This window comes from Labrus bergylta, chromosome 3 (assembly GCF_963930695.1).
Source record: "Labrus bergylta chromosome 3, fLabBer1.1, whole genome shotgun sequence".
NCBI classification, from domain to species: domain Eukaryota; kingdom Metazoa; phylum Chordata; class Actinopteri; order Labriformes; family Labridae; genus Labrus; species Labrus bergylta.
Genome location: NC_089197.1, coordinates 11,673,305 through 11,698,431, shown reverse-complemented (window position 1 = coordinate 11,698,431; position 25,127 = coordinate 11,673,305). Strand labels below are relative to the sequence as shown.

Here is a 25,127-nt window from a genome sequence, read left to right as displayed (position 1 = left end):
TATTCACATATTTGTTGGGCCTTAAGGATGCACATATTGTTTCTTCACCACAGTGTTTCTTTAATGATCCTGACCATTGGTCCATGAACCACATGTGTGTCTGAGAGATGCGAGTGGAGTGATTGAGATGAGAAAAGAAAACAGAACCTCAAAAGCAAGATACACCTTGTTTTTTCTTTTAACAACACTGTTTATGTTTGTTGATACAGCCTGCAGCTTTTTCTCCTGATCTGATCTTTCCTTTGACTCTCACCATCTGCTCGGCTCTTCTGTTTGTCTCTGTTTTGTTGGCTTACATCTCCACACAGGCCTGATTCTGATATATGAAGTAGTTAAGGAGGAGTTTTGTTCCCATCCTGTGTCAGGCAACTCATTTAAATAAATGATGGTGCTCATAAAACAATGCAGCTAATGGACATTGAGTCATTGTGCAGTTCTTTGAAATGACACCTATAAGCTTGTTTAATAAAGCACAGAATCAATTTCAAGGTAAACAAAGATGTTAAATTCATTTCTATCGTCTTTTTTGATTGATTATATTCTGCTGCAATCAGCATCATGATGAACACGCTGCTAAAACAACAAAATATCAAACTGCAGATTTTGTGGTTCGAAAAAGCAATTTCATGGGTTTATTGACCTACCCGCTGCCTTACAAAAAAAAACAATTTAGGGACACTTTAGCTGGAAGAACAAAGCCTCTATTTTCCGCGAACTATTTCAGGGTGTCCCACTGGCGTTAGAGGTCGAAGGCTCCTCCTCTGAAATCAATAGTAAATGGGAAAAAACTTAACCCTGAGACATCAGCTGCTGAGCGGAGGAACTGTTCGGGTGCTGGGTGAGTCACTCAAGCTCAAACAAAAGTAAACCTACCGAGACAGGATGACGAAGGGCTCGATGATTTTCTTCTAAGGAGGACTGGAACGTGCCACATGTGACAAGTTCACCTTGGACTGGGGATAATAGGATGAAATGGTCATGGTGATTCATGTGCTGGCAGAGCAGAAACATGAATCTTACAGGTTCATTGTTGGATTTAAGAAAGCTGATGCATCTGTGAGTGAGTCGGATGTGTGATTAAAAAAAGAATTAAGTCGGTAAATACCCAAATATTTTGAAATATGTGCTTTGGTTCCCAGCTTTAGGTTCACCCCCTGTGGATATTTAATCTTCTTATTCTTCTCGCCAACACAGATAATGAATAATTAATTTTTGCTGTGCTTCTAAACCCTCAAAAATCTCCAGCGTTCATCTTTTGCAGCCTCCATCCCCAAAGGGCCTGTTTTTGTACTTTGTGCTTGCTGCTTTAGAGATTTGCTCTGACCCTGCAACTCTTTCATTCTCTCCTCCCCCATCACAGAAGCTGCTTCTTTTGTCTTCTTTCTTTCTTCTTGCACACTCAAGGTTAACACAGCCCGCTCGGTTCTGTGCTTGGAGATGCAGCTCTGGCTGATGGTGTTTGTAGTAGTGGCGCGTTGGGCCAGATGCTTGGCGGTTTGCCCAAAAGATCCACGTTCTTTGAAGAGTTTGTGCACTTCAAGGATGTGAGTTGGCTGTGAACTACTGAAAAGTATCACTGCAGGTTATGTCAATCTGCAAAGTCCAATTGAAATACATGTAACATTTTAATCTTGGTTTTACTAACCAAAGCCCCTGTTACTCATGACAATGAGTGGACAATTGTAGGACATTCAGGCCCTGAAGATCCTGGGTACAGCGTACAGCATTAGGCGTATGCATAGTTTTCCATTATGGTGACTATCTTCTGTTTTAGTTTCACAAACATTTAATATATAGTATGTGGACAATGCATCTACACCTCCTCCCGTTGTACAAATGCGAAGTCAAAATACCCCAAAATGGTCGCTTGACATTGCACAGGTGATGTCGTTTGGAGACGAGATATGCACAGAAGGAAACTGGCTGGTGGAACCGCAGAAATGATGCTACGCCCTTAACTTCACTGAAGCACACAATAAACAAAGAAATAGAAAATTGGAGATCCTTCATTTTTCCTCAAAGATTTATTTTTGAGCTTTTTGTGCCTTTGTTGGAGAGATAGTACAGAACCCGGGCCGCCCACTTGAAGGACTACAGCCTCCATACATGGGGTGCGCGCACTAACCACTGCACCACCAGCGCCCCAGATCCTTCATGTCCCTTGTTTCAAAGCAGACTCTAACGGTTATGGAAAGTTTAATGACTGTATTGTTAGGTTTTGTTATGTTGTCTCTTGCCTATGCTCTGCAAACATTAAGAATGCTGCACGGAGTTGCATTTGTCCACTGAGCTGTCAATCATGAAGTTACATCAGCTTCTTTTTTTTGCAAAATATAGAACGAATAAATATAAGAACATAAATAATAATATATATATATAATAATATAAAAACATTATTCCAATGTGTAAATCATTAACATGGAGGAGGCGGGGTTTATGACCTATGCTGAATCCAGTCAGCAGGGTCTGCAAAGTGGAAGCACACCTCAGGGTGGAGGAAGGCTGCGGCCGCTGGTATAGGACACAGCTTTTACTCAGTAACTTATAAAAAAATTCAAACATAAACTGTGCAAACTGTGCAGATTACTAGTTCCTCGAGCCCTGTCGGTTTGGACAATTGTATATAACCGAGATGGAGTTCTTTTTACGGACTTACTCTTTACTCGTTTTCATTTTCAGCGATGATCCCGCTCCAACAGTGCTGCGGCGCAAAAGGGGAGAGGGAGACGCGTCTGTGTGGGAGCATAATGGCATGATAGATAAACACCCTCCCTCCCCATTCCCACAATAATGGACAAAGAGATGTTGACAAGACGAGAGTAGTGTGCCGTCGTTGTTCAGCGGACATCGGGTACGTCGCAATGTTTAATTTAAAATGTTATTAAAAAGTAACCTGAACAGGTGTACAAGTGAACTGTCGATGCTGCACTTAGCCCAATGTGTAAAAGGGAAATTTTAAATGTTCCTAATAAATAAATAAAAAAGTGTTGCATCAGGTCCCTTGACTGTACCGAAAATGTACCGACCGAAGCTTCAAAACTTGGAACTGTACCGAACCAAAAAAATGTTGTACCTACCCTACCCACTATAACAAATGTAGTTGTAGAAAACTTTACATAAAACTGAGGTCAGGGGGTGTTGGTGGCGCAGTGGTCAGTGCGCGTGCCCCATATATGGAGGCTATAGTCGTCCAAGTGGGCGGCCCATGTTCAAATCCGACTTCTGGCTCCTTTAGTGCATGTCATTACCCGCTCTCTTGCCCTGATTTCTAACTCTATCCATTGTCTCCTATCTCTACAATAAAGGCACAAAAAGCCCAAAAATGAATCTTAAAAAATAAAATAGAAACTGAGGTCAGCAGGATATGTGTGGATGTGGATTTGTACATTAATGTTCATGCATTAAACATGCACAGTGTCCTAAAATGTTCAGGAGTGCTGCTCTGCATTTGTGAAAGAAGGGTTGAAGACTATGAAGTCATTTATAAATGCAAAGAATTTATTATAAATGGAGCATTAGTGAGGTTTGGGATAGAGCAGTGATGGGGGGGTGGGGGGGTGGGGGGTGGAGATTGATTGTGGGAAGTAATGAGGTTTGAGAAGAGGTAGATAAAATGAGGGTCAAATGAGGATCGATGATCAGAGAGGTAGAAAGATGTTGTGCAGGGGAGCTCAGGGAGAGAGACTCAGTGTGGGGGTGATGACTTGATGAGGTGTTCTAGTTTTATAGCCCCCCCATGTGGTTCATGTAATGAGACGGAAGCAGGTGAGGAAGCACAGAGAAGCGGATTAGATGACTGAGGGATTTGAGAGGTAAGTGATCAAAAGAAAGTGGTTAGGCACAGGTTGGACAAGCTAGAGGATGGCTTTTTATTACATAGACTTCACAATTACTAGAAGAAGAAGAAGAGGAAGACACTATATTAATCCCTTACTACTGTTTGTTTCCGTGACATGTTACATCCACATCAGCCAGGAATACACAAATACCCATGCATAAACACAATCCTATGGACATGCATTAATGTAGAGATGGGTGATGATACAATAGGATTGTAATGATTTTAACTGAGGAGAGTTCAGAAATGAATATTTGGTGGGCTCATTTCTTGAAGTGCTCTCTAAAAACAATCAAGAGCCCAATCCAAATTTTCTTCGAATCATCATCTCATGCAGGGAAAGCCATTCAATTGTAGTGTGGTTTTACTTTCAACACAGGCACATCCCATTGTACTTAATGAGATACTGAATTGATGATCTTGACAAGCTGTCAAACAAAGCAAAGCAGCTTGAATCTTTATTCCTAGAGTGGCATGAAGTCAATCAACAGCAAAGGTGAAAGACTGGTAGCATGCCAAGATGCATGAAAGCTGTAATAAAAAAAAATCTGGGTAGAAACAATAGTATACTATCTATTTATTAGTTTTTCGGGGGGGGGCTTTTGCCTTTAATTTAGATAGGATAGAGAAGGAAATCAGGAGGGGGGGATGACATGTGGGAACGGAGCCACGGGTCAGAATTGAACCCGCCTGCTTGGAGGGATGTAGACTCCATAAAAGGGGTGCGAACTAACATCACTATCATCGCCCCCAAGTATTCCGTGATTTAAAATGAATATCAACTTGTTTTCTTCTGATTTTCGCTTCCTGACAACTATACTGCAGCAGTTTTTTTTCTCAAGCTCTTACCTAAATAAAATACAGAAATAAGAAATTGTGAATTTTATTCAAACACAAACCTTTAGTAAAACTAAAGGGGAAAAAAAAACATGTTTGCAGTGGTACCTTGTTTTTTTTTTTCACCTTGATTTCCTACTTTTTTTTGTTACTCTATATTTTAACTTGATCACTCTTGGAGGAAATTCAAGTGCCAGGTTGCCCATATCTGCATACCTTGTGTTATCTTATTCACAGAGACCCTCATCATTAAAACGAATGGACTATCTGTGGAGCAGATCCCCCGAAACTAATTTCTAGAAGAGTTCCTCCTGCAGTGAAAAAACAGGGGATCAGAGCTGGTACTAATATACTCCTGTCTTACTAGATCTACTTAAGTATTAGCCACCAGTTAAAGAACGCCTGTACTTGACACAACCATAATACTCAGGACTGGACCTGTAGTCTGATCCTTGTCCCTGCCTCATTTCCTTAAACCTGAGTGAATACCTAGTGAAGTCTATCACAGGCACTTCATGGCAGAATTGGAATTTGTTCACATGTCATTCTGTTATTCTGCAGACTTTTTCCCTGTGGTTTTCCCTTCTGCGCCGTCTCAAAAGTTGAGCTTGACAGATGATTCATGATTGTGGAAACAGTGGTTGACAACACAATCTAAACTCAAGCTGCACTTTCTTGATTGATCTGGAGTTCTTCAGCCCAATCTCAAAGTCTTCTTCTTCAGTTTTATTCGGTCAAAAGCTCTGAGAAAAATGAAAAACTGGACATGGGAGGAAACTGCTGTGTCCAAGGTCAGAGTTATCTTTTCAAGCACATCCAAAAACAACAGTTGTGATTCTCCCCCATGCCTGTTTGTGCATCCTTCCTGTTTGTTAATGGATGCTGTTTTTTTTGGATGGACCATTTGTTTTTCATCCTTGAAGTACAAATCCTCACTGAATAAATTAATGGAACGCAGTGTTTCTTCATTTTGCCTTCCAAGAACACGATTAAACATCTTATTAATCCAATTTTTGACTTAAAAGACATGCTCTGTTACATTCACTGCCGTTGTAATCTTTGTTGCTGATGGAGATAAACACCACTGATACATCTGAGCTGAAAAAAAATCCCCTGCTGTATAAAACATGCAGCGCATTTTCTGCCTGAATCCCCCCGCTGAGTTCCTCTCATCGTTCACAGCAGAAGGATGGTGTCGCCATTAAAAATCTATAAACGGCTATTGATTCACTTTCAGACAGCTTCTTTTCAAATCACTTGTCAATGATTAAGAGAGGTGTGATGGTAATTTCGTTCTCATTCACACCAGTTCATTTGTTTCCACATGTTGTTGTAATTGTGTGCTGTAATTGATTTTTTTCTTTTTAAATCCATCTCTCCTTGAGGAGCGCTGGAGGGAACTAACGTTGAATTGAAATGGAGAGGCTTTAATTGTGAAGCTTTGATGAGGATTGTGTCAAGCATTGAACACATGCTGTTGTGGGGGACTGTTTCAGTTATTGTCATGTGAAATCTAAATAATAATGAATCAGAAACAGAGAAAAAAAAGAGGAAAAAGATAAGATGAAGCTACTGCCAGCAGCTAGCTTAGCTTAGAAGAGAGGATGGAAATAACCTGGGAAGTGTTAGCATAGATCCCATTAAACATAACAACAACAACCGCCTTCCAGCAACTCTGACATTTACTTATTACAAATTGATACCTAGAGGGTTTATTTTTATGATTTCCTGGATTCTTATCATCACAGTAATGCTCTCCAGAAATCAGTAATGGCTCCAAGAAGCTCCTGCCAACAAATAGTCCACAAGGCAGAAACATCTAAGCCCAAAAGTTATTTTTACAGGAAGTTTTTGATTTGCTTAAACATGTGTCATATAACTTGTAAAGATTGGGCTTTGCAGTTGCCTCTAGACTGTATATTAAATGTTTAGGCTGACTGGTTTCCCCCCATATTTTCAGTCTTTGTGCTAAGCTAGGCTAACCAGCTGCCGTCTGGCCCCCCATGTCAACTTGTTATGCTTGTAGTGCTGCTTTTTTATTTCTTAGCTGTGTCATTTTATACAGAGCATTAAAGGAGCAACATCATGACCTGCTGATCAGAAGGGTGAATAAATCAGTGTCTTTTTGACACCCTCAAGCAGGGCTTATGTCAATGAGCCAAGTAGTCTGCCAAAATAGTTCAAATCTTTTGGCCAGCATTTTTCTTTCAAAATGATTTGACACAAAATGATCTGTTTGTTTTACCTTTATTTTGTCTGCTATTCACAATTCATCTTCAATTCATTATCTGATCTGTGGTGTCATCATTTGGCTCATGGGCATTACAAATATAGGGAGCAGTGTTTCCCCTAGGTTTACAGCGTTGGGGGGGGGGACACGCTGACACAAACGATGATTGATTTAAAGCTTTAAAAAAATAAAGACTTATTGCAAACATGCAGTGTGTCAGTCAGTAAAGTCAGTGGCGTATTATATGTGCATGCGTGACCTATTGGAAGTGTGGGATGTTGTGCAAAACAGAACAAAGACCAAAATGTGCAGATGATGGTTGGGATTAGTCCAGGTGGACTGAGAGAGAGCCAGAGCAACACTGGTGTTGGGCTTATTTCCCCTGAGAGCAAAATGAAATCATTTGTAACAGCAATGGTCACTGTACATCACATATAATCAATTAATCAATCTTAATTTATATAGCATCAATACATATCAACTATTATCTGAAGACACACCAAAAGCAGGTACCTACCTTACTCTATGTTATGTTATGTTATCTACAAAGACCCAACGTTAATCATGAGCACTGAGTAACACTTAGCAAAGTTACAGTGGCAAGAAAAAACTTCCTTAAAGAGCCAGAAACTTCGAGCAGAACCAGACTCATGATGAACAGACATCTGCTGATACTGTGTTGGGCTTGGAAAGAGGGATAGCGGGAGATTCAGGAGGAAGGCTAGGGACAATGCTTTATCCATTTTTCTTCTGTTAAAAAGTGTGTTGCAATGTGTTATTTTTTTTACCATACCAACACGTGTGACAACGTGTCTGCCAATTTAAGATGGAGATGTCAAATGACTGAAATCCTTCATCAGATTGAGACATTAGAGAACAATAAGTTACTTGAAACACAAAGAAAGTAGTCGTCTGGTTGGGTTTCTGCTCTGTACAACAGCTGGGGGACTAGAAATCCTGATTTTTGAGTCTTTCAATAAAACATGAAGCTCATGATATAGGAGTTTTATTTGTGGCATCAAACCGGAAAACAAAGGATTGAACAGGATACTGACATTGTACCAGACAGTGAAATTGTCGGGTATGTAGCTCTAATAGAAGAGATATGGAGAAGTAATCACAGTGATTGTCAATCTATTTGTAAGGATATACAAATCACTTTTTCGACTCTCCAGGCCAAGTACATGTCGCAGCTGAAACAAAGAATAAATCAATTGTATGGTACAAATAAAAAATTGAAAAATGAGCTATCTGTTGAGTAACAATCAATAGTCCTTAATGAATTCCTGTGACAGGTTTAAGTGCAAAGCTGCTCTCAGCAGAGGAAGTACAGAGAACAGTTGCATCTATAATTCAACAATATCAGTTTTAAAACACAGCCTAAAGTCGGAGCAGATGTTCGGATACTGTTGCTCTAAATAACCTGCAAACACATCTGATGTTTGATCAGGGTTTTATTTCCTCCACCTGTTCTTCTCTCACATTTATCTGTTGTGTTTCCCTCCCTCTCTCTGACAGGAGATCTTCCTGGTGGTGTTTTTCGGTGTAGAGTACCTCGTCCGCCTCTGGTCAGCTGGCTGCCGCAGTAAATACGTCGGCATCTGTGGCCGGCTACGCTATGCCAGGAAGCCAATCTCTATAATAGGTGGGAACACATCGCCCATACGCACTCATATCTGTGGCAAAGCAGACAAACACGTTTCACTCCCCACCCACACACATTATTCAAAACAGTATCAGTAAGCTTCATTCCAAAATGAAATATCTCAGACAAATTCAGCATGACATGAATACCATCACTGCTACACTTTAGCTTTTTATTGTTAAAATTGGAACATCCAGGTGTTTTTTTGGCTTTTGATATTATTTGGAGCCCTTCTCGGGTCAATACAATAAGAAACCTTTGAAATGAAAACTGATGAAAATGTCATGATAAAGCACCAGCTGCCCAATTTTTTAATATCTGCAATTGCTTCTTGGATTTTCCAAAGCTAATAATGAGGACTTCACTTGCAGTATTTCTTAACATCTGCATGATTCTGAAGTATTGACACAAAGCTAAAGTTGTTGCCTCTCTGTCTTTGCAGATCTGATTGTGGTTGTTGCATCTATTGTCGTGCTCTTAGTAGGCTCCAAAGGCCAGGTCTTTGCCACCTCTGCTATAAGGTAAGAGACGGTGTACAGGTGGGAATTATATCAGAAAAAACTATGGCCATCAGTCTTATCTATCCCATTCATACACATTCATTCAGTCACAAAGCAGCGGGAGCAATTTGGGGCTAGGGGATTTGCCCAAAGCTACATCAGACATGTGGCTGCAGGAGCTGGGGATTGAGCCCCCAACTTTCTGGTTGAGAGAAGACCGTCTCTACCACTGATCCGCTTGCTATGTAGGCATGGTATGGGACCTGTTTTTCATGGTTGAGGTAGAGGAGGCATGTAACATTATTTTAGACTAGAGTGCTCTTCTTATGTTGCAACATGTTCAGCCCTTTAGTAATTCAAAAGAGTCTAAACCTCCCATGCACAAATAAGAATCTTTTTTTTCTAGAACGTGTGGAAAGAGTTTGCCTGACCTGCACAGATCCCTCACCTTAACCCCTCTAAGCACCTTTGGGATGAATTTTTCAGCTGTGAATCAGGCCTTGACATCAAAGATAGACCTCACTAACACTCCTGTAGTTGAATGAGAGCAAATTCTGAACCGGGTCAATATTTCTCCTTTATGAAGCTTAACACTGGCAGATTGAACACCCATGGTTGTGGACTGGATAAAGTGTAATGTTTGGATGTCCAGCAGTGGTCATAAAAGCACAGGTGTCCTTTTCTTACGTAGAAATACAAAATGAGTAGACAAAGACAGGCACATGTAGTAGCAATGATTTAACATCCTTACATAAGTGAAAAGGGGAACATACAGGCTGTGTCATATACTCAGAGTATAAATGTAAACAGAAACCCTCTAAAGATCATTTTACTGACTGTTCCTGTGCAAGCTGATCGAACCCTACAGTTGTATTTAAATGAAATTAAAACATAAATTAAATTTAAATAAGAGAAAAGACACATATTCTACAAAACAGTAAATCTTTTTCTATTTGCAAATCAGTTGCAGTTATGTTTTCTGCTCTGAGTCAGACCCTGATATCACATTTTCTCTGTGGCCATGTTCATTCTATAGTCCCTTTCATCTTCATATGTCTTCTGGGGTGTTTTCATAATTTTACATGTGCCTTGTGTGATATGCTTTGAAGAACAAGCCAAGGAATGTCATTTTCTGTATGTATTATTGTCCCCTCTCTGTAGGATGAAATACTAATTAATGTTGTGTAGAGGTCGCAGAGTGATTCAAATTAGAAATATTATAAACTCCCCTTGAAATGCATTACAGACTGTAACGCGGCCTTCATGAAAATGTAAGGAGTGAAATTAGCAGTTTGCTTTTAAAATGTAGGAGGTGACGTTAGAAAGTTGTTGGAAAAGTAATCCTCCTGGCAAAGTGCAAATACCCCAAAGCTTAAATTAAATACTTCTTTACTTCCCATTTCTGGTGCCCACTTAGCTTTTCCTTTCTTCAGTACAGTATATTCTAAGATGAATACCTACTGTATGCATTTGGTGTGAGTACAAGTCATTGAATCCTTTCTGTTATTTTCCAGAGGGATTCGCTTCCTGCAGATTCTGCGGATGCTCCATGTGGACCGGCAGGGAGGAACCTGGCGTCTCCTGGGCTCAGTTGTCTACATGCATCGACAGGTACGCATTCACAGCTTTTTAAAAAACATCACATAACAGGTCAAAAGTCATCAGGGCTGCTGATAATTACTATTAACAAGCCGGAGGCTTTCTCTCGGTGGATTTCGAGCGTCCCCTTGTCATGTAGTATTTTATGGTACAGTTTCCCCTCATGTGAATGCAAAGAATACTCTGCATAGCTAGAAGGAGAGGGACGCAGTGCAGTTTTGTTAGGGTCGTACACACCCACCTCATCACTGCAGCCCCTCTGAAGTATCATTCAGTTGAGACACAGGTGGTCGTGATTACCCCCGCCGGCCCCTGTCATTCTCCTCCATGTCTGTGTAAAAACAGAGAGTGAAGGTGAACAGAGCATCAGAGAAGTTGCTGAGCCTGTACTGCCCGCTGTGCTTCCTTGTGTCGGCCTTGGCTGATGACCATATTGCTCCTGGCTGAAGCTGGTCATCAACACCCATTGACCTCAGCTGTAAGAAAAGTGACTGTCAGGGCAGGGTGGTAATGGAGGCCTTTCCCAAACTCATTCCTTCCTGCTATAGCTATGGGGTATCACGCTGCATGAAGTCACACTTATGACAACAGAGGTCAACTTCAGAGGGAGGATGGAAAATAAGCAGGAAACATCTGTCACCATGGATACTGATAGGCCATGTTCGCTCAGTATGCTGTTGTTATGTTTGTCACATAAGCCATGCTCATGTGCACAAGAAGTGTTGATTCATTTACTCTCAATATGTCAACAAAAATGTTGTTTAATATAAGACCTATGAAATACATTTAGATACAATCAAAGCCATGGTGGGAAGCAGTGTTCAACCTTTTTGCTATTACTAGGGATGTACAGAGTGACTTATTTCTTAATTGGTTAAATAGACGTTTTAATTCAGACTAGCAGACCTGTCTTAGGTTAGCACTTTTTAAGTATGTTGGGAGGGAGCATATCTTGTGGAGTTATTGTCATGATGAGCTGTGTCATGTTTCAGACCAATCAGGATCACAGCATCTGCTGGTAAACAATGTCAAGTTGATTTGCTGTTTGGGACTAATGTTAGCAGTGCTAGCACCACCAGACTTAGGTCCTGTGTCCACATGCCTGTCATGCATTGCTACGGTCTATATTCCAGTATATTGACAGATTCTACACACAACTTTATCTCCATTTTCTTGATCAAAATACTGCCAAACCATACTGCTTCTACAGGAATCTATCTGTCCAGTGTGTTGGTTTACATCTGGGTAATAGAGCAAGGAGAGAAGGTCAAATAGCTGGTCTTTGGCTACAGCCCCACTTAGTGGCAGGGCGCTACACAGCTTGAGCACAACACTGAACCGACAGCGAAGGCCACCATATAATAAAATGAGACCAATTAGTAATTCTGCAGTCACCTAGCAAGGGTGACAGCATTTAATTGTTGGCTAGTCCGCCCAACCTTAGCTATGACCCCTTACAATTCCTTGTCTGCTGTTGACCCCTCAATATATGTTAAGGCTTGTGGTTGGCTGTTTGAATATTTTTTAAAGAATCTCTTTCTTGCGTCTTTTACCCTTCTGAGATTGCTTCAATTGATGTACTTGCTAAAGGCCCTAAGCAGTGATACTATTCATTATTTCAGGTGTAACAAGCACAAAAAGGAACAAAGCCAGAAGATTGAAAATGAATTAGGTAGGCACATAATCCATTAGCTGTAATGCGTATCCTTAGATGGCAGAGTGGGGTTGAAGCTAATACCATACAGGCAATGTCCCTTTGCCTGTCCAGGGTAGACCTGAACATGCACCCAGTCAATCACAAAGCTGACGGTTAGAGACAGACAACCATTTACACTCCAATGGGAAACCAATTTGCAATTTAGATTTGCCACTTCACCTAACTAGAGGAAGGAAAGGAGGAGGTGTACAATCTAGTGAAAAGCCACGTACACACAAGGAGACATGCAAACTCTACACAGAAAGGCCACAGGGGTCCAGCAGGTTTTAACCTCTTTGCTTTGAGGCCACACTGCTAAACGCTGCCCCACTATGCCGCCTGTAGCCGAGACATGTATTTTTCTTCACCCAGCAATCATCTTCATAACCCTCTCCTAATGTTGACCACTAGGTTGGGGACCTGCTGTTTAGGCTACAAACAAAACCAAATATTATTTTACAGAGAAGTGGGATAGTGGAGAAGGAAAATATAGCATGTCATAGACTCTGTGGAGGTTAAAGAAGCCAGTTCTAGTCCAACCAAGTCAGTTTAAAAATGACCTTGATATGGCTGAGCTTCACAGAAATACTCAAATTGAAGCAAATTGAGGTGAGTTGGTGAGTGTGTTAGGTACAGAGTGAGATTGACATTGACAGGTGGCTTGGTCCTGATTTGGGCTTTAAAGGCTTCAGAGACTTCGATGTGTCAGTTAAAGGTAGCTTTTCTCAGAGCTTTGACCTTTTTTTGTCCTTTTTGCACTTTAGACTACTTTATAGGCTTCAAAGCAACATGTGAAATCCCTCCACGCCTCTAACAGCCGTGCACGGGGAAAATACAATCTGCTTTCACACAAGAAAGCATTACAGTAGAGGTCAAATAGCCGTCAACCAGCTGGACATCAGTGTGCAATACTTCCAGTATTTGTTCCTTGGTGATTTTGTTGATGTCGTTTCAGGACCTGAATACTTTATTCAGCCATTCTCCTACGCTCTCCTGTGTTAACAGCTGGAGTTTTTAAAGTCAATGGTCAATCGTTTACTGCAATCAGTAGCCGGTTTTTGTGTTGCAACTGCATCTAAATACACACTGAACAGCAGTCTAGTGATTGTGGCTTGTAAACACAATTTGCACAGTTTCTCCTTGCTGGCTTGCTGGCAGATTGGAAGCACACGTCTCGTGAATGTGTTTACCCGGTCACAGCAGCAGCATCTATATCTACTAAGCCTCTGGTAGTGGCTCTGGGAAGGTGTACTTGAATGCATGTTAAGCTGTTATATCCAGGAAATGTGCAAGATGTAAGTTAAAGGTGTTGCATGCTATCGTGCTCACTGCAGAAGTTGGATGCTCAAACTTTCATAAGAAATTGGGTAGTGGTATAACAGACACAGATTCTGAGCATCAATGCAAAAACTATTAGTATGGGGTAATGTAAGGATATGTTTATGATATTTCAAGGGAGGTGAACTATTCCCCGATCGTATTCTGCATTAATCTGCTGCTCCTGCTCCTCCGTGGCATCCTTAAAAGAAATTTGGGAGTGACAGTTTTGGGACGAGACATGAATGAGAATTTCACTCATCAGGAATTCAGTTGAGTGTGGTGCAACGGGTTCTCCAGCACTCTGAGTGGCTAAACACGGTTTAAAATCACAAAGTAGGAGAGTGCACATAGAGATCCTTCACTAAAAGAGATCATACACAAAGAAGGGTTGCGATGACGGCCTGATAGGATTATAGCCGAGCCCAATTAGACCTCCTGAGCAAAGCAAACCACAGACGGTCCCTGCTTCAATCTGCAATAAGATGCTTCATAAATATTTGAAATACACCAGGAGAGATCAGCTCTCTGGCTTTTTATACTGATTCATAATGATTTAGTCTTCATCTGAATTCAATCGATGTCCCCTTAGTGATTAGAGCTTATTTCTGAGAACGTTTTAAGCATAAACTCAGATGCACCAATGGTTCATTTTCAGATGAATGAAGCTTTAAGGTAAACTTGAAAAAAAAAATAGGAGAGGGGATCAGTAGGACTGGGCTAAGGAAAAAGTCCACACTGAGAAAAAATGGAAAAATAGTCTCTTTAATGAAGACACAAGTGGTCAAAAATATCGGTGCTCACAATGCTACAGTAGCACTGATGAAAGTGAAGGATTGAAATATTTGCTGCTCTTTTTCTTGACCTTTTTGCACTATGAGCACCTATGTTTTTGACCACTCGTAATCTGTACTATTCTTGCATTTATCTCAGCCTGCTGACTTATTTGTGGCATTTTAGCCCAGTCGAACTGCTGTAGGAATATCTCCTCTGCCTTTTTTTTTTTTTTTTTTCCACTCGTACGGATTCAACCAAGTGTAATTTAACCCAATATATTTTTTGGGCCTTTTTTGCCTTTATTAGATTGGACAGCTGAAGAGAGACAGGAAATGTTGGGAGGAGAGAGTGGAGGATGACAAACAGCAAAGGGTCGAGGTCGCATTTGAACCCACGGCCACTGCGCTGAGGACTATTGCCTGCTAGATGGTGCAGGGGTCATAACTGCTAACCTATAGGCGCTCCCAAATGTAACTTTTTTGATCCACCGAGCCGGCGCAGTTTCAGAGCATCCAGACTCATAAAGCATTAAGCTACAAATCGTTTTGTTGTTTCATTCACATCAGCTGTTTGAAAAGGAAAATTGGAAATGTTTGAATTATGGCGTTCCTGTCTTAATACAAGAAAACCATAAACGTTACATATTCAACAACAACAATAGACTTTGGAGACATCAAAACAGCACTTGAAAAGCTGTAAACATTTCAGTCTAATTGTAGTCAAGGACAAAAGGAAGTATGTTAATCAAGGCTAAAGGAAGTGATACTGACGATGACAGTGTTTATGATTACCGATACAGCTTTGCAGAGCGGGTGTCTGATCTGGTTTTGTTTATTAAAGCAGCACATCCCAACATAAATAATATTCTTGTGTTTTAAACACAGTTCAACAAAGGGGAACCCCAGATGAATTTAGCATATGGTCTTTAAAAAGAGACAATAAAGGCTGTAAAAAACAACAAGAACAGCCCATCAGGGAGTAGTTGACTTATGACTGCAAATTTTTGGATGGCTGAGTTGTTATTTTATCTACACTATGCTACATCCGGGATTTTTACTATATATAGCGTCAGTGACAGTTTGAATAAAGCACACTCTATGAGTTCAGAATTAAATGATGTCTGACATTGTTGCATCCCACCCAAGCGAAGGGAAAGACTGCATGTTTTAAAGTCCAAAATTAAAGCAAGTAAATGCCGATATTTGACATTTAATCTGTATGGAGGCGTTCAAAACTATGGAAGCCCTTATAGGACATGCATCAATATATTTGATTTGTCTCTGTTTTCCCTTGATAATGAGTAAGCTTTGGTGGTTGTTGTTATTTCTGGAGAGCTCACCCTATTTGTCCGGTTGTATTGGGATTACAAAGCTGGCTCCCATTGCAAATAGTTAATTTCAGTCTTTTTCTTGAGAAGTAAGCTTGTTATCACAGTAGAACCAGAGTCAGATATCTTAAGAAAGAAAAGTTTAGATCAAATGGAAATAACTTAATATCGTGGGAAAACTAAGTACAATGTTTGGATGTACTGTATGTCCATTATTATTTATGCTTTATCATAGAGCCAATGTTTTATCCTTGTAATGAGACAAACCTATCTGAGGTAAGAGCGGTTATCCTATTCAGCTATCTAGACTCCTGACTTTTAAGTTTGACTAAGCCCCTGTTCAAAAGCCTTTTACCATTGTTGTGAGAATGCTATTTCAAAGTTATTTGAAATTCTTATCAACGGCGCTAGAACATACTTCAAATCCAAAAACAAGAACAAGGCAGAATTTTTTTGTTTTTTCAAACTAAAATCAGGGGCGGTTGAAACCAAAAAGAGGAAAAGCAAAAAAACAAACAAATGCTTTGCAAAACATAAAAGAGTATGTGGCAGGGGGTCAGATGTGGGCTGGTATTAATGCTGCTATAATAATAATAATCAGAGGGGACGTGCAACGGGTGAGTGAGGTCTGTCACCACAGGAGAGTGAGGACACAGTCACACATTTCCAGATGCAGGGAGGCAGACCTGTGCCTGCTGTGGGCTAAAGTTTTACCTTGTTGTTCTGAATGTGAGCAGTGCCAAGTGAGGTCAGACACACACTTCTTCCCCTTCAGTTGAGGACACGACTTATCCTGTTTATAAGCTGTGTCCCAATTCAGGGGAAGCATCCTTCTAAGGACCTTGCATTCATGGCCTGCGTAGACCACTCAGGCCAAACTGATATGAGACGGTCTGGTCTACAGATGATTTTCTGTTTGTGTCACCAGCTGTTACTGCCCTTAACCTTTCCTTACTAAGCCTACCTTCCATACAAATGGTTGACAAATGCTCCAGCTCTAGCCCAGCTGACTAAACGTTATGTAACTCAACCTGTTTTTATAAGCTAATAAGAAGTTTTCAGGCCTCTTCTGTTTTTTTTTAAATATTTGTATCACTACCTATTGGATTGAGTTAAAATCAAAAACTTAGATTTTTAAATGTATTACAATAATAATAACAATTAATGGTTTGACTTCTATCTTGAATACTTTTGCCACATGTCATTCCCCACTCTCTCGTCCCAGTGTCCTACTCTACCCACTGTCTTTCTCTACACATAAGGCTTACACTAAAATCCTCTTTTTTAAAAAGTGTCTTTTGAAGGATGCAGCCCCTGAATTGGGGCACCGCTCATAGTTAAAAAAAAGTTTAAAAGTTAAACTCCATGCAAAGCAGAGATGTGAATATGCCTTTGCCACCAGAAGCAAATGTTTTATTCACCCCTTAGCTTGCATGGATATGTGAGTGTGCCTCAATAGGGCAGAATTAATTAATGTAGGTATAAATAAAAGAACAGCAAGAATTCTCACTTTACTTTTTGTTTTGAGCCTTTTTTAGAATACAAAACAATATTTATCCGACCCCATTTGAAAAGATTTACCTGACCTAAAATATAAGATTGAACTTCAGCCTCAGAGCAGCATGCAGGACGTTAGAAAGTTTAAAGAAAAGGACAAAAGGGCATTGTAGGTTTTAGTTTTTACAGAAAATTAATGACAACTGAAAAAAATCCAGAATAATTCATGTCTTATTTTATAAAGTGATAAGTAGCCACTGAGCTTAAACTGTGTGAATCCATTTTAAGCTGTCAAGCCAAGACAGATAAACACTCATAAAAAGATTTCAATCATCACATTCATAGCAGATTTACATGAATATTCACACCCATATGTCCTATCATTTGCAAAGTCAGCCACACTAAACTCCAGGCAGATAAATGATCGACTGATAATATGACAATAAGCAAGGATTGTATAAGAAAGTCCATATAGATTCACACATTTCCAATCAAATTGTCTAACAATTTATTTTAAGATAAGTTGTGGTTGTTTTTGTATTTTCAATGTGTAATGTTTGTGTGCATTTCAGGAGCTGATCACGACCTTGTACATTGGATTTCTGAGCCTGATCTTTGCCTCGTACTTTGTCTACCTGGCAGAGAAAGAAGCAAATGAGAGTTTTGAAAACTACGCTGATGCCCTGTGGTGGGGAGTGGTAAGTGGTCCTGTGTGTGTGTGTGTGTGTGTGTGTGTGTGTGTGTGTGTGTGTGTTTGTGTGTGTGTGTGATCATGTAATGGTTGTGCAAGGTGGCTTGATCAAAGGTCGAACGGTTTTCATCATTTCTATGTTGTACACAAAAACCAAGGGATGTACACACAACAATGGCGCCAAAATGGCTCGTCATTTGGTACCATTTTGGCCATATTAAATCAACCAAATTTGGCAATATTTTAACCTATGACTGATATGTGTGCCTGTATTTTACTGAAATTATTCATTGAATGTATACTAATCTGTATAATTCCAATAATAACAAAATTTGGGCCTGTGATCAAATGGTGCGGCGAAAAAGCCTTTGCATGCAAAAGTATCCTCCTGCTTCTAGTCTCTATGCTAAGCTAAGCTAGCCACCTGCTGAGTGTGAAGGTCTGACATTAGATTGATGGCTCCTTCTACACTCACCCCCTCCCCTCTGTGCTGCTTCAAAAGCCACGCCCCCCTTACTTACATGCACGAGCGCCGTTGCTCCATAAGCGGACCTCAGCTCATTGCTTTCGTTGTGTAGAAACTACGTCGTCTCATGTCTCATTCTGCGGTAAGTAAACACTAAACTTTTTCATAATGCATGTAAAAAAACAAAACATGACTATTTTACTACTCACAACGACCAACGACAAACTCAGAGTATAAACTCTGTCATCTGTGATGCGTTTTGAGCGAGGGCTAGTGCACACAAGGGGTAGAGAACGAGCAGGGAGACAGGGAGGCGTGATTGGTTCATCAGATTGGTACCTCGTGGCAGACATTGGTCGAAGTTTTTACAGGCTAACAACTGCTACAGATCACAGATTTTCGTCGTTCCTTTTTCAGACTTCACATGAGTTATTCATTTCTGTCAGGACCTAAAGACAATTTCAACCAAAATCTTCATAAGTGTAATCTATCTGAAGAAAATTACCAACCCTGCCTTTAAGTAATGTAATCTTTTAATTATTCATTTAATTTGTGTAACTGATCTAAGATTCTTAATTGTTGTTCTAAATAGCCATCACCTTGAAATGTTTGTGATCACATCTGATCGGAGACACAGAGATCTGTTACACGTTAGCGCTACCATTGACAAAGAATTTAATTGCATTGTCTTTTAAAGAGAGTTGTAATGACTCATCCTCTAAACATTGTTTTACCGACTTCTCCAGCTTGCCAAAAGTCAGGTTTTGCAGAATACACTGACTCTTTACAAACAGTTTTTTGAAAGTGAAAGGTCGAATATAGACTCTGTTTTATCTGTACTACTGTTGTTACAGTAGGAGTAGTGTGAAAACCCTTGGGCACATCCAGTGGGCCGCTAATACAAACAGAAAAAAAACAAGTAGTGGAGAATATGGGATGAAATTTTATTTTCAGACAATAAGTCACCGCCCACACTGCTTCTTGGAAACTTCTGGGACTCTGATATTAAAAAACCATACGCACACACAGTAGAGTTATTACAACTGCTCTCGTATGTGAAGGATTACTTACTGTGCTGAAGCATTATTTACCCTGAGTTTTAGTAGGTCAGGGTCCACACTCTTAAAGTCACAACCTGTACTGTGAACCCTCTACATGAGGATGCAAATGACGGTCAGAGAAATGCAATGGTCGAAGGGAAAGAGCTCTACAGTTAAAACTCAAAGTACATTGATCGTACCTAACCATAGCTGTTTGGTAAGTCTTTGAGGTGAAGTCTAAGTCAAATCACAAACATGTTAACAGAGCATTATCCCCAAAAAAATATCACCTTGACTGAGTACGTCATTGTTGCTTGCACAAGGCAAGAAATTGTGTTCAGCTGTCCACTATTGCAGCATACATAATTGCATCTACAGAACAGAATGTATGAATCATTAAATATATAGATAGTTGAATAATCACAAACTCACATTTGCAATTATGTAGAATAATGTTTGGGAAACTACTCTTAATCTGAAAGAGAAGTCTTTTATTGACCCAACAAATGCAAAAAGAAAGAGGCAATTTATTATTCAAAATTTTCTTGAAAAGTCGGGCCACGCCCACTCTACCAATGTATATTTTAGTTAAGCCAGCTTAACTAAAGCAACATAATGAAGGGATTAGGTTTATAGCCTTTACGACCATAGTAACAGATCATTGTGCATCAATTTGTAACATGTAATATTTTTTGCTGTGTTTTGGATATTTTCTTTTTAGCACATTTTTTTTCTTACTCGCTTTTATTTGTGTCCCCACTTTTATGCTGTGAGCTTGACGTCACTGTAGATGAGGGAAACCTCAGTGTCTTTCGAGGTAAAATATTTACTCTAGTCCAGCTTCTTGCTCGGTCACTCCTTTTCTCCATTAGTTATTTATCATTATCCTCTTCCATATCTTAGCCTCATCCATTGAAACAAAAAGAACTTAGACAGACCAACTTCATTCTAGCTGAAGGCTGGTGTGTGAACAATAGTGCAGTAAAGCCGTACGCACTTATTGAGATAGAACCTTAGCCCTCTGCCAGAGTTACATATTGCTGAAAACAGGTGGCCGGGGCGCTCTGTGGAAATGCTGTAGACATTAAAGATGGTATAGATAGAAAATAATCACTGTTCATTAAACATGAAAATATGAGATTGTACGTCAACACTTAAAGTTATTGCACTTCCATTTGCAACAGCAATTAAATGGTGAATAAACTTTCACCAATTAAAATCATTTTTTCCTTCACTGCAACATTTACCCTCACACACACATTCATTAACTAACAGCAGACTGCTATGTGCCACACATTGATGGCTATGCCTTCGGGAGCAATTTGGGGTTCAGTGTTGCCCAAGGACACTTCAACACTCGGGCTGCAGGAGCTCAGCATCGTTCCGCCAATCATCCTCAACCTATTAGAAGCCGACCCAGTCTGCTGTGGAGCCACAGCTGCTCCAGTTTGGAATTTGCTGTTGAGGGGGTGGAGGGTTGGGGTATTTCTTGATGTTTATGGCCTGTTTGTTGGAATGGATTTCTCTCAGGTTTGGGAGAGGGAAGCATTCCATCTATACTAAGCTGTTGCTTATCAGTGCAGTATTTTCAGTCAGCAGCACTGCAGCTACAGTAGACCAGACTGTACAGCAGTGTGTCCTGATACTCTCTGAAGTGCAGCGGTAGAAATTCATCAGCAGTTTTTGGAGGAGTCTGTTGCACCTCAGGCTCCTTGGTAAAAAAAAAAAAAAAAAAAAAAAAAACAGGCGCTGCTGGGTCTACTACACCAGAAGGAAGGTGTTCAGCCTCTGGGTTATGTCCCCAGAAATGAGGACTCAAAGGAAATTGTGACTTGCAACCCAATCTACCCCCCTCCCTCTTACAGTAGCATTTCAACTTTTTTTCCTTTTGAACCTGTGTGACTATTGTTCCAAAATATCCTTTCAGTGTTTTTAATTTGCCACGCTATTGACTTGACTTTTCTGAGGGCAACATCAGCCGTTCAGTCAATCCATCATTTGGTCTCGACTGAAGTAACCAATTGATGGATTGCCATTAAACTTGTACATAACATTTATATTGCCTCAAAGGTGAAGTCTAGTCTGCTTACTTTGGTTGCCTCCTGACTTTCTGTAATAGCACCATCAATCAATCAATCAATCCATCAACTTTTATTTATAAAGTGACAAATCGTAACAAAAGTTATCTCAGGACACAAAAAGACCAGCAGAGCCTTATTAATGTCTGCAGTTTTGCCTTCTTTTAGCATTCAACATTTCAAATTCTTCCCCGACTCAATCAGCAGCGTTCGTTCAGCTGTTTGATTGTCTTTTCATCCGTCCATTCATTTGGGCTTCTTATAAACCTTGGGTGCGTGCACAAAGCGAGGCTATGCAAGCCGGCCTTGATTAAATAAAGTCGGATTGTGTTCATGGAACGACTTGAGGCTGGATTGGGAGATGACGTTACTTTCATTCTGACTTTTTCAGGTGAGCCTGGCTTTCTTAAGCTATGTTGATGGAATACCGCCGAGGTCTATATTGTACTGTTTGTTATATTACTTAAAGAGACCCAACTGGAGCCCAACATGGGCAAACACAACATTTGGTAACAGCGGCAAGAAAAGACGTCCTCTTGACCGGCAGAACCAAGCAAAAAGCCATCATCTGTTGACATGTGTCAGAAGCTTCCTTACAGAAGTGTTAGTTTGCACACCATGATACATGAAGCTAATGTTGTAGTATGAGCTTTATACATGCCAGAAATAGTTGTTGTTTTCCTCCTTGTGTTTTCTCAAAAGGTGACAGTGACTACCATTGGATATGGAGACATAATTCCAATGACCTGGATCGGAAGGAGCATTGCATCCTGTTTCTCAGTCTTTGCCATTTCCTTCTTTGCTCTGCCTGCAGTAAGTGGAACGAGAGATTTAAGATGCAGAACATATTTTTGGTTTGGGTCAGTTTTAAATCCTCAAATCCTCAAAATCATCTCTATTGCTTCTTTCCACATGAATATTGCCAATTGAGAAGTAAATTCCTGATAGAATAATAGTTTTGAACATCTAACTATTTCCTTCAGATGAATTTGCACCGTAATGAATATTTAATTAAGTCTTTCAAGTGTCTAAGAAAACACGGGAGTGTCTGATTTAGGCTTAAGTGTATGTATGATTTATGTGTCAACCACAAATGTATTTATCAAAGCTGGTTTTGACATGCTCTACCAGCCACAGCGAGGACTTACAAGGGTTTAAGATTAGATAACAGAGAGCTGAGAGTTTCATACATTCTTTCTTAATCCTGTGCATAAAGTGCTGTAAGGACCTTGACAAGACATACAATGGGTTTGCATTTGTACTACAGATCTCTTGCAAGGTTTTTTACTAAAGCAAAATACATTCCCATTCAGCGGCTCATTTCTTCTGTGAATGTCTGAGGACAGTCTCCTCACATATTTCAGATCTTATAACAACTATCTGGTTAATTAATGGATGTTAAATAATCATAATGGCACAAATGAAATGTGTATCAATCAGTTTTCAATTTAAAGTGAAATGAAACTCAGAAAAGCAAAGGTCCTCATATTTTACAAAATGTTGCCGACAAAGAAACCCATCTTTAGCCGTGAAAAAGACTCAGTGATTACATGAAATGTATTACTTTGAGTTAATGAACACGCTGAGTAATAGACTTTAATGTTTCAGCAGCGCATATTCCCATCATTTTTGGTTAACTTTGTGTTCATTTCTGTCTCCACCGCCTCTAAGTGTGTCGTTAAAACTGAATTAATGAGCAGTAACTGTGCTGTGCTGTTTTTCACAGGGAATCTTAGGCTCAGGCTTCGCCCTCAAGGTGCAGCAGAAGCAAAGACAGAAACACTTCAATAGGCAGATCCCTGCAGCTGCCTGTCTCATTCAGGTATTTGTCCACAAAAAAAAAACCACACAAACAGAAACGCAACACAGCCGGGGGGACTGAAGTGTCTGGCAGTCCCAGCCTTATTATTGAGCCCATCCTTTCATGTAACCCTTACTCTCTTCCCTGCATGGCAGTCGAGTCTGTGTGAAATTTGTCCTGTCCAACCAATATATTGCTTTTTCATGCCCCACCAGACAGCGTGGAGATGTTTTGCTGTGGAGAACTTGGATTCTGCCACATTCAAGATGTTTTTGAGGAAGAAATCCAGCTTCCCCACCTCCGCTCTGTTCACCCAGAATCCCAAGAAATCGGTTAGTAATTATTTGAAAGATTTAACTATGACTGCTTCTCGTATTCAGGTTCCAGTTTATCGTATACACCGAGGTGAAAACCAATGTTGTATGAAGCAACAGGACTGCAACACTGTTTTTAATTCTGCATTCATGAAGGTTGCAACATTCTTCTTTTATTTAAAGGAAGTTTTGATTTAGTTTGATGCAGTAAAGAACAGGAACTATCCTGCAGAGAAACCCTTCAGGGACTAGAATCTACTCTTTAATGTTTCTATCACGGTATAAGATTAGAAAAAAAAAAATATATATATATATATATATATATATTTTTTTTTTTTTTTTTTTTTTGAAGAAAAGTAAAGATATGCAACCAAAACAAAAGCCAGCAGAAAAATATAAAATTAATATTAATTATTCAGTATTTCTGAACAGACCAGAACAGACCATGCCAACACTCATGTATACAATGTTTGCATGGAAGAAGCTCTCCCTGGAGACTTTGCAAAATAACAGGCACACAGCGAAGTCACATTTAAAGTGTGAACAATCTTCAGACAATCGGGTCAGCATACTGTCTAGACTTGCCCTTTCACATACACAGATTTGAGATCATTCTTAACTATTTAAAAGTCTTGTCTGGGTAGAGTCTGCTGGAGGAGAAGGAAGAGGAGGGACTCCTCATAAAGAGGGGGATGTTTTTGTATTGCTATCACTACAACATATCTGCAAAATATATGAGTACAGTCAACTCAGGAGAGCAGAAAAGACACTACAGCAGCAAAACTCTGTGTAATATGAATGACTTCATGCATTCAACTACCCACTAGCTGTGAATGTCCCAAACTCAATTTTAAATACTAAACTGACTTATGCTAGTACAGCGCAGGTCACACCATCCACACCCATTCACACACTGATGGAAGAGTGTCCATCAATATGAACAAATTCAAACACATTCATTGTTAAGAATTCACACACATTCATACAACATCAACACAGCGGAAGCAATTTGGGGTCAAGTGTCTTGCCCAAGGACACATCAGACGTGTAGCTGCAAGAGCTGGGGATCAAACCCCCCTGCCTTCCGGTTGAGAGAAGCTTGACTCTACCAACTGAGCCACAGCTGCCCTATTACCCGCTGTATTCACAGATTAGCTCATCCAGACATGAGACGATCTTTGCACAAGTCAGGGGATCTGGATGTCTGCATTTTCACATGTAGATATGTCTGCACATTTTCAGGAGTGCGGTGAATGTCTGAAAGGAGCTTATGACTATCACAGTAATAATAACTTCTCTACTGCTGCACGCAGACCCTCAATCAAACCATTAATCATTGCTTATAGATGCATCTGGCAACAAAAATAGAGAAGTACATCAATCACAACTCCTTTATTGTGTTATTGACTCTATTAACACATTAAATATGCAACCACAGACAGTTAGCTTATTAACTTCGATGTTTAGGTCATAT

The 25,127-nt window shown here is 40.0% G+C and overlaps 1 protein-coding gene across 4 annotated transcripts in view; it reads left to right on the top strand.

Moving 5' to 3' along the window:
• Positions 1 to 25,127, top strand: part of kcnq1.1 (potassium voltage-gated channel, KQT-like subfamily, member 1.1) — a 55,362-nt gene that overhangs the window by 10,649 nt on the left and 19,586 nt on the right. For all 4 annotated transcript variants that reach the window (XM_065952663.1, XM_065952664.1, XM_020643198.3 and 1 more), the window contains exons 3-9: positions 8,424 to 8,550; positions 8,993 to 9,071; positions 10,565 to 10,661; positions 17,836 to 17,961; positions 22,241 to 22,351; positions 23,265 to 23,360; positions 23,555 to 23,671. In XM_065952663.1, coding sequence (XP_065808735.1) covers positions 8,424 to 8,550; positions 8,993 to 9,071; positions 10,565 to 10,661; positions 17,836 to 17,961; positions 22,241 to 22,351; positions 23,265 to 23,360; positions 23,555 to 23,671 — 753 coding nt within the window. The remainder of the gene's footprint in view (positions 1 to 8,423; positions 8,551 to 8,992; positions 9,072 to 10,564; positions 10,662 to 17,835; positions 17,962 to 22,240; positions 22,352 to 23,264; positions 23,361 to 23,554; positions 23,672 to 25,127) is intronic.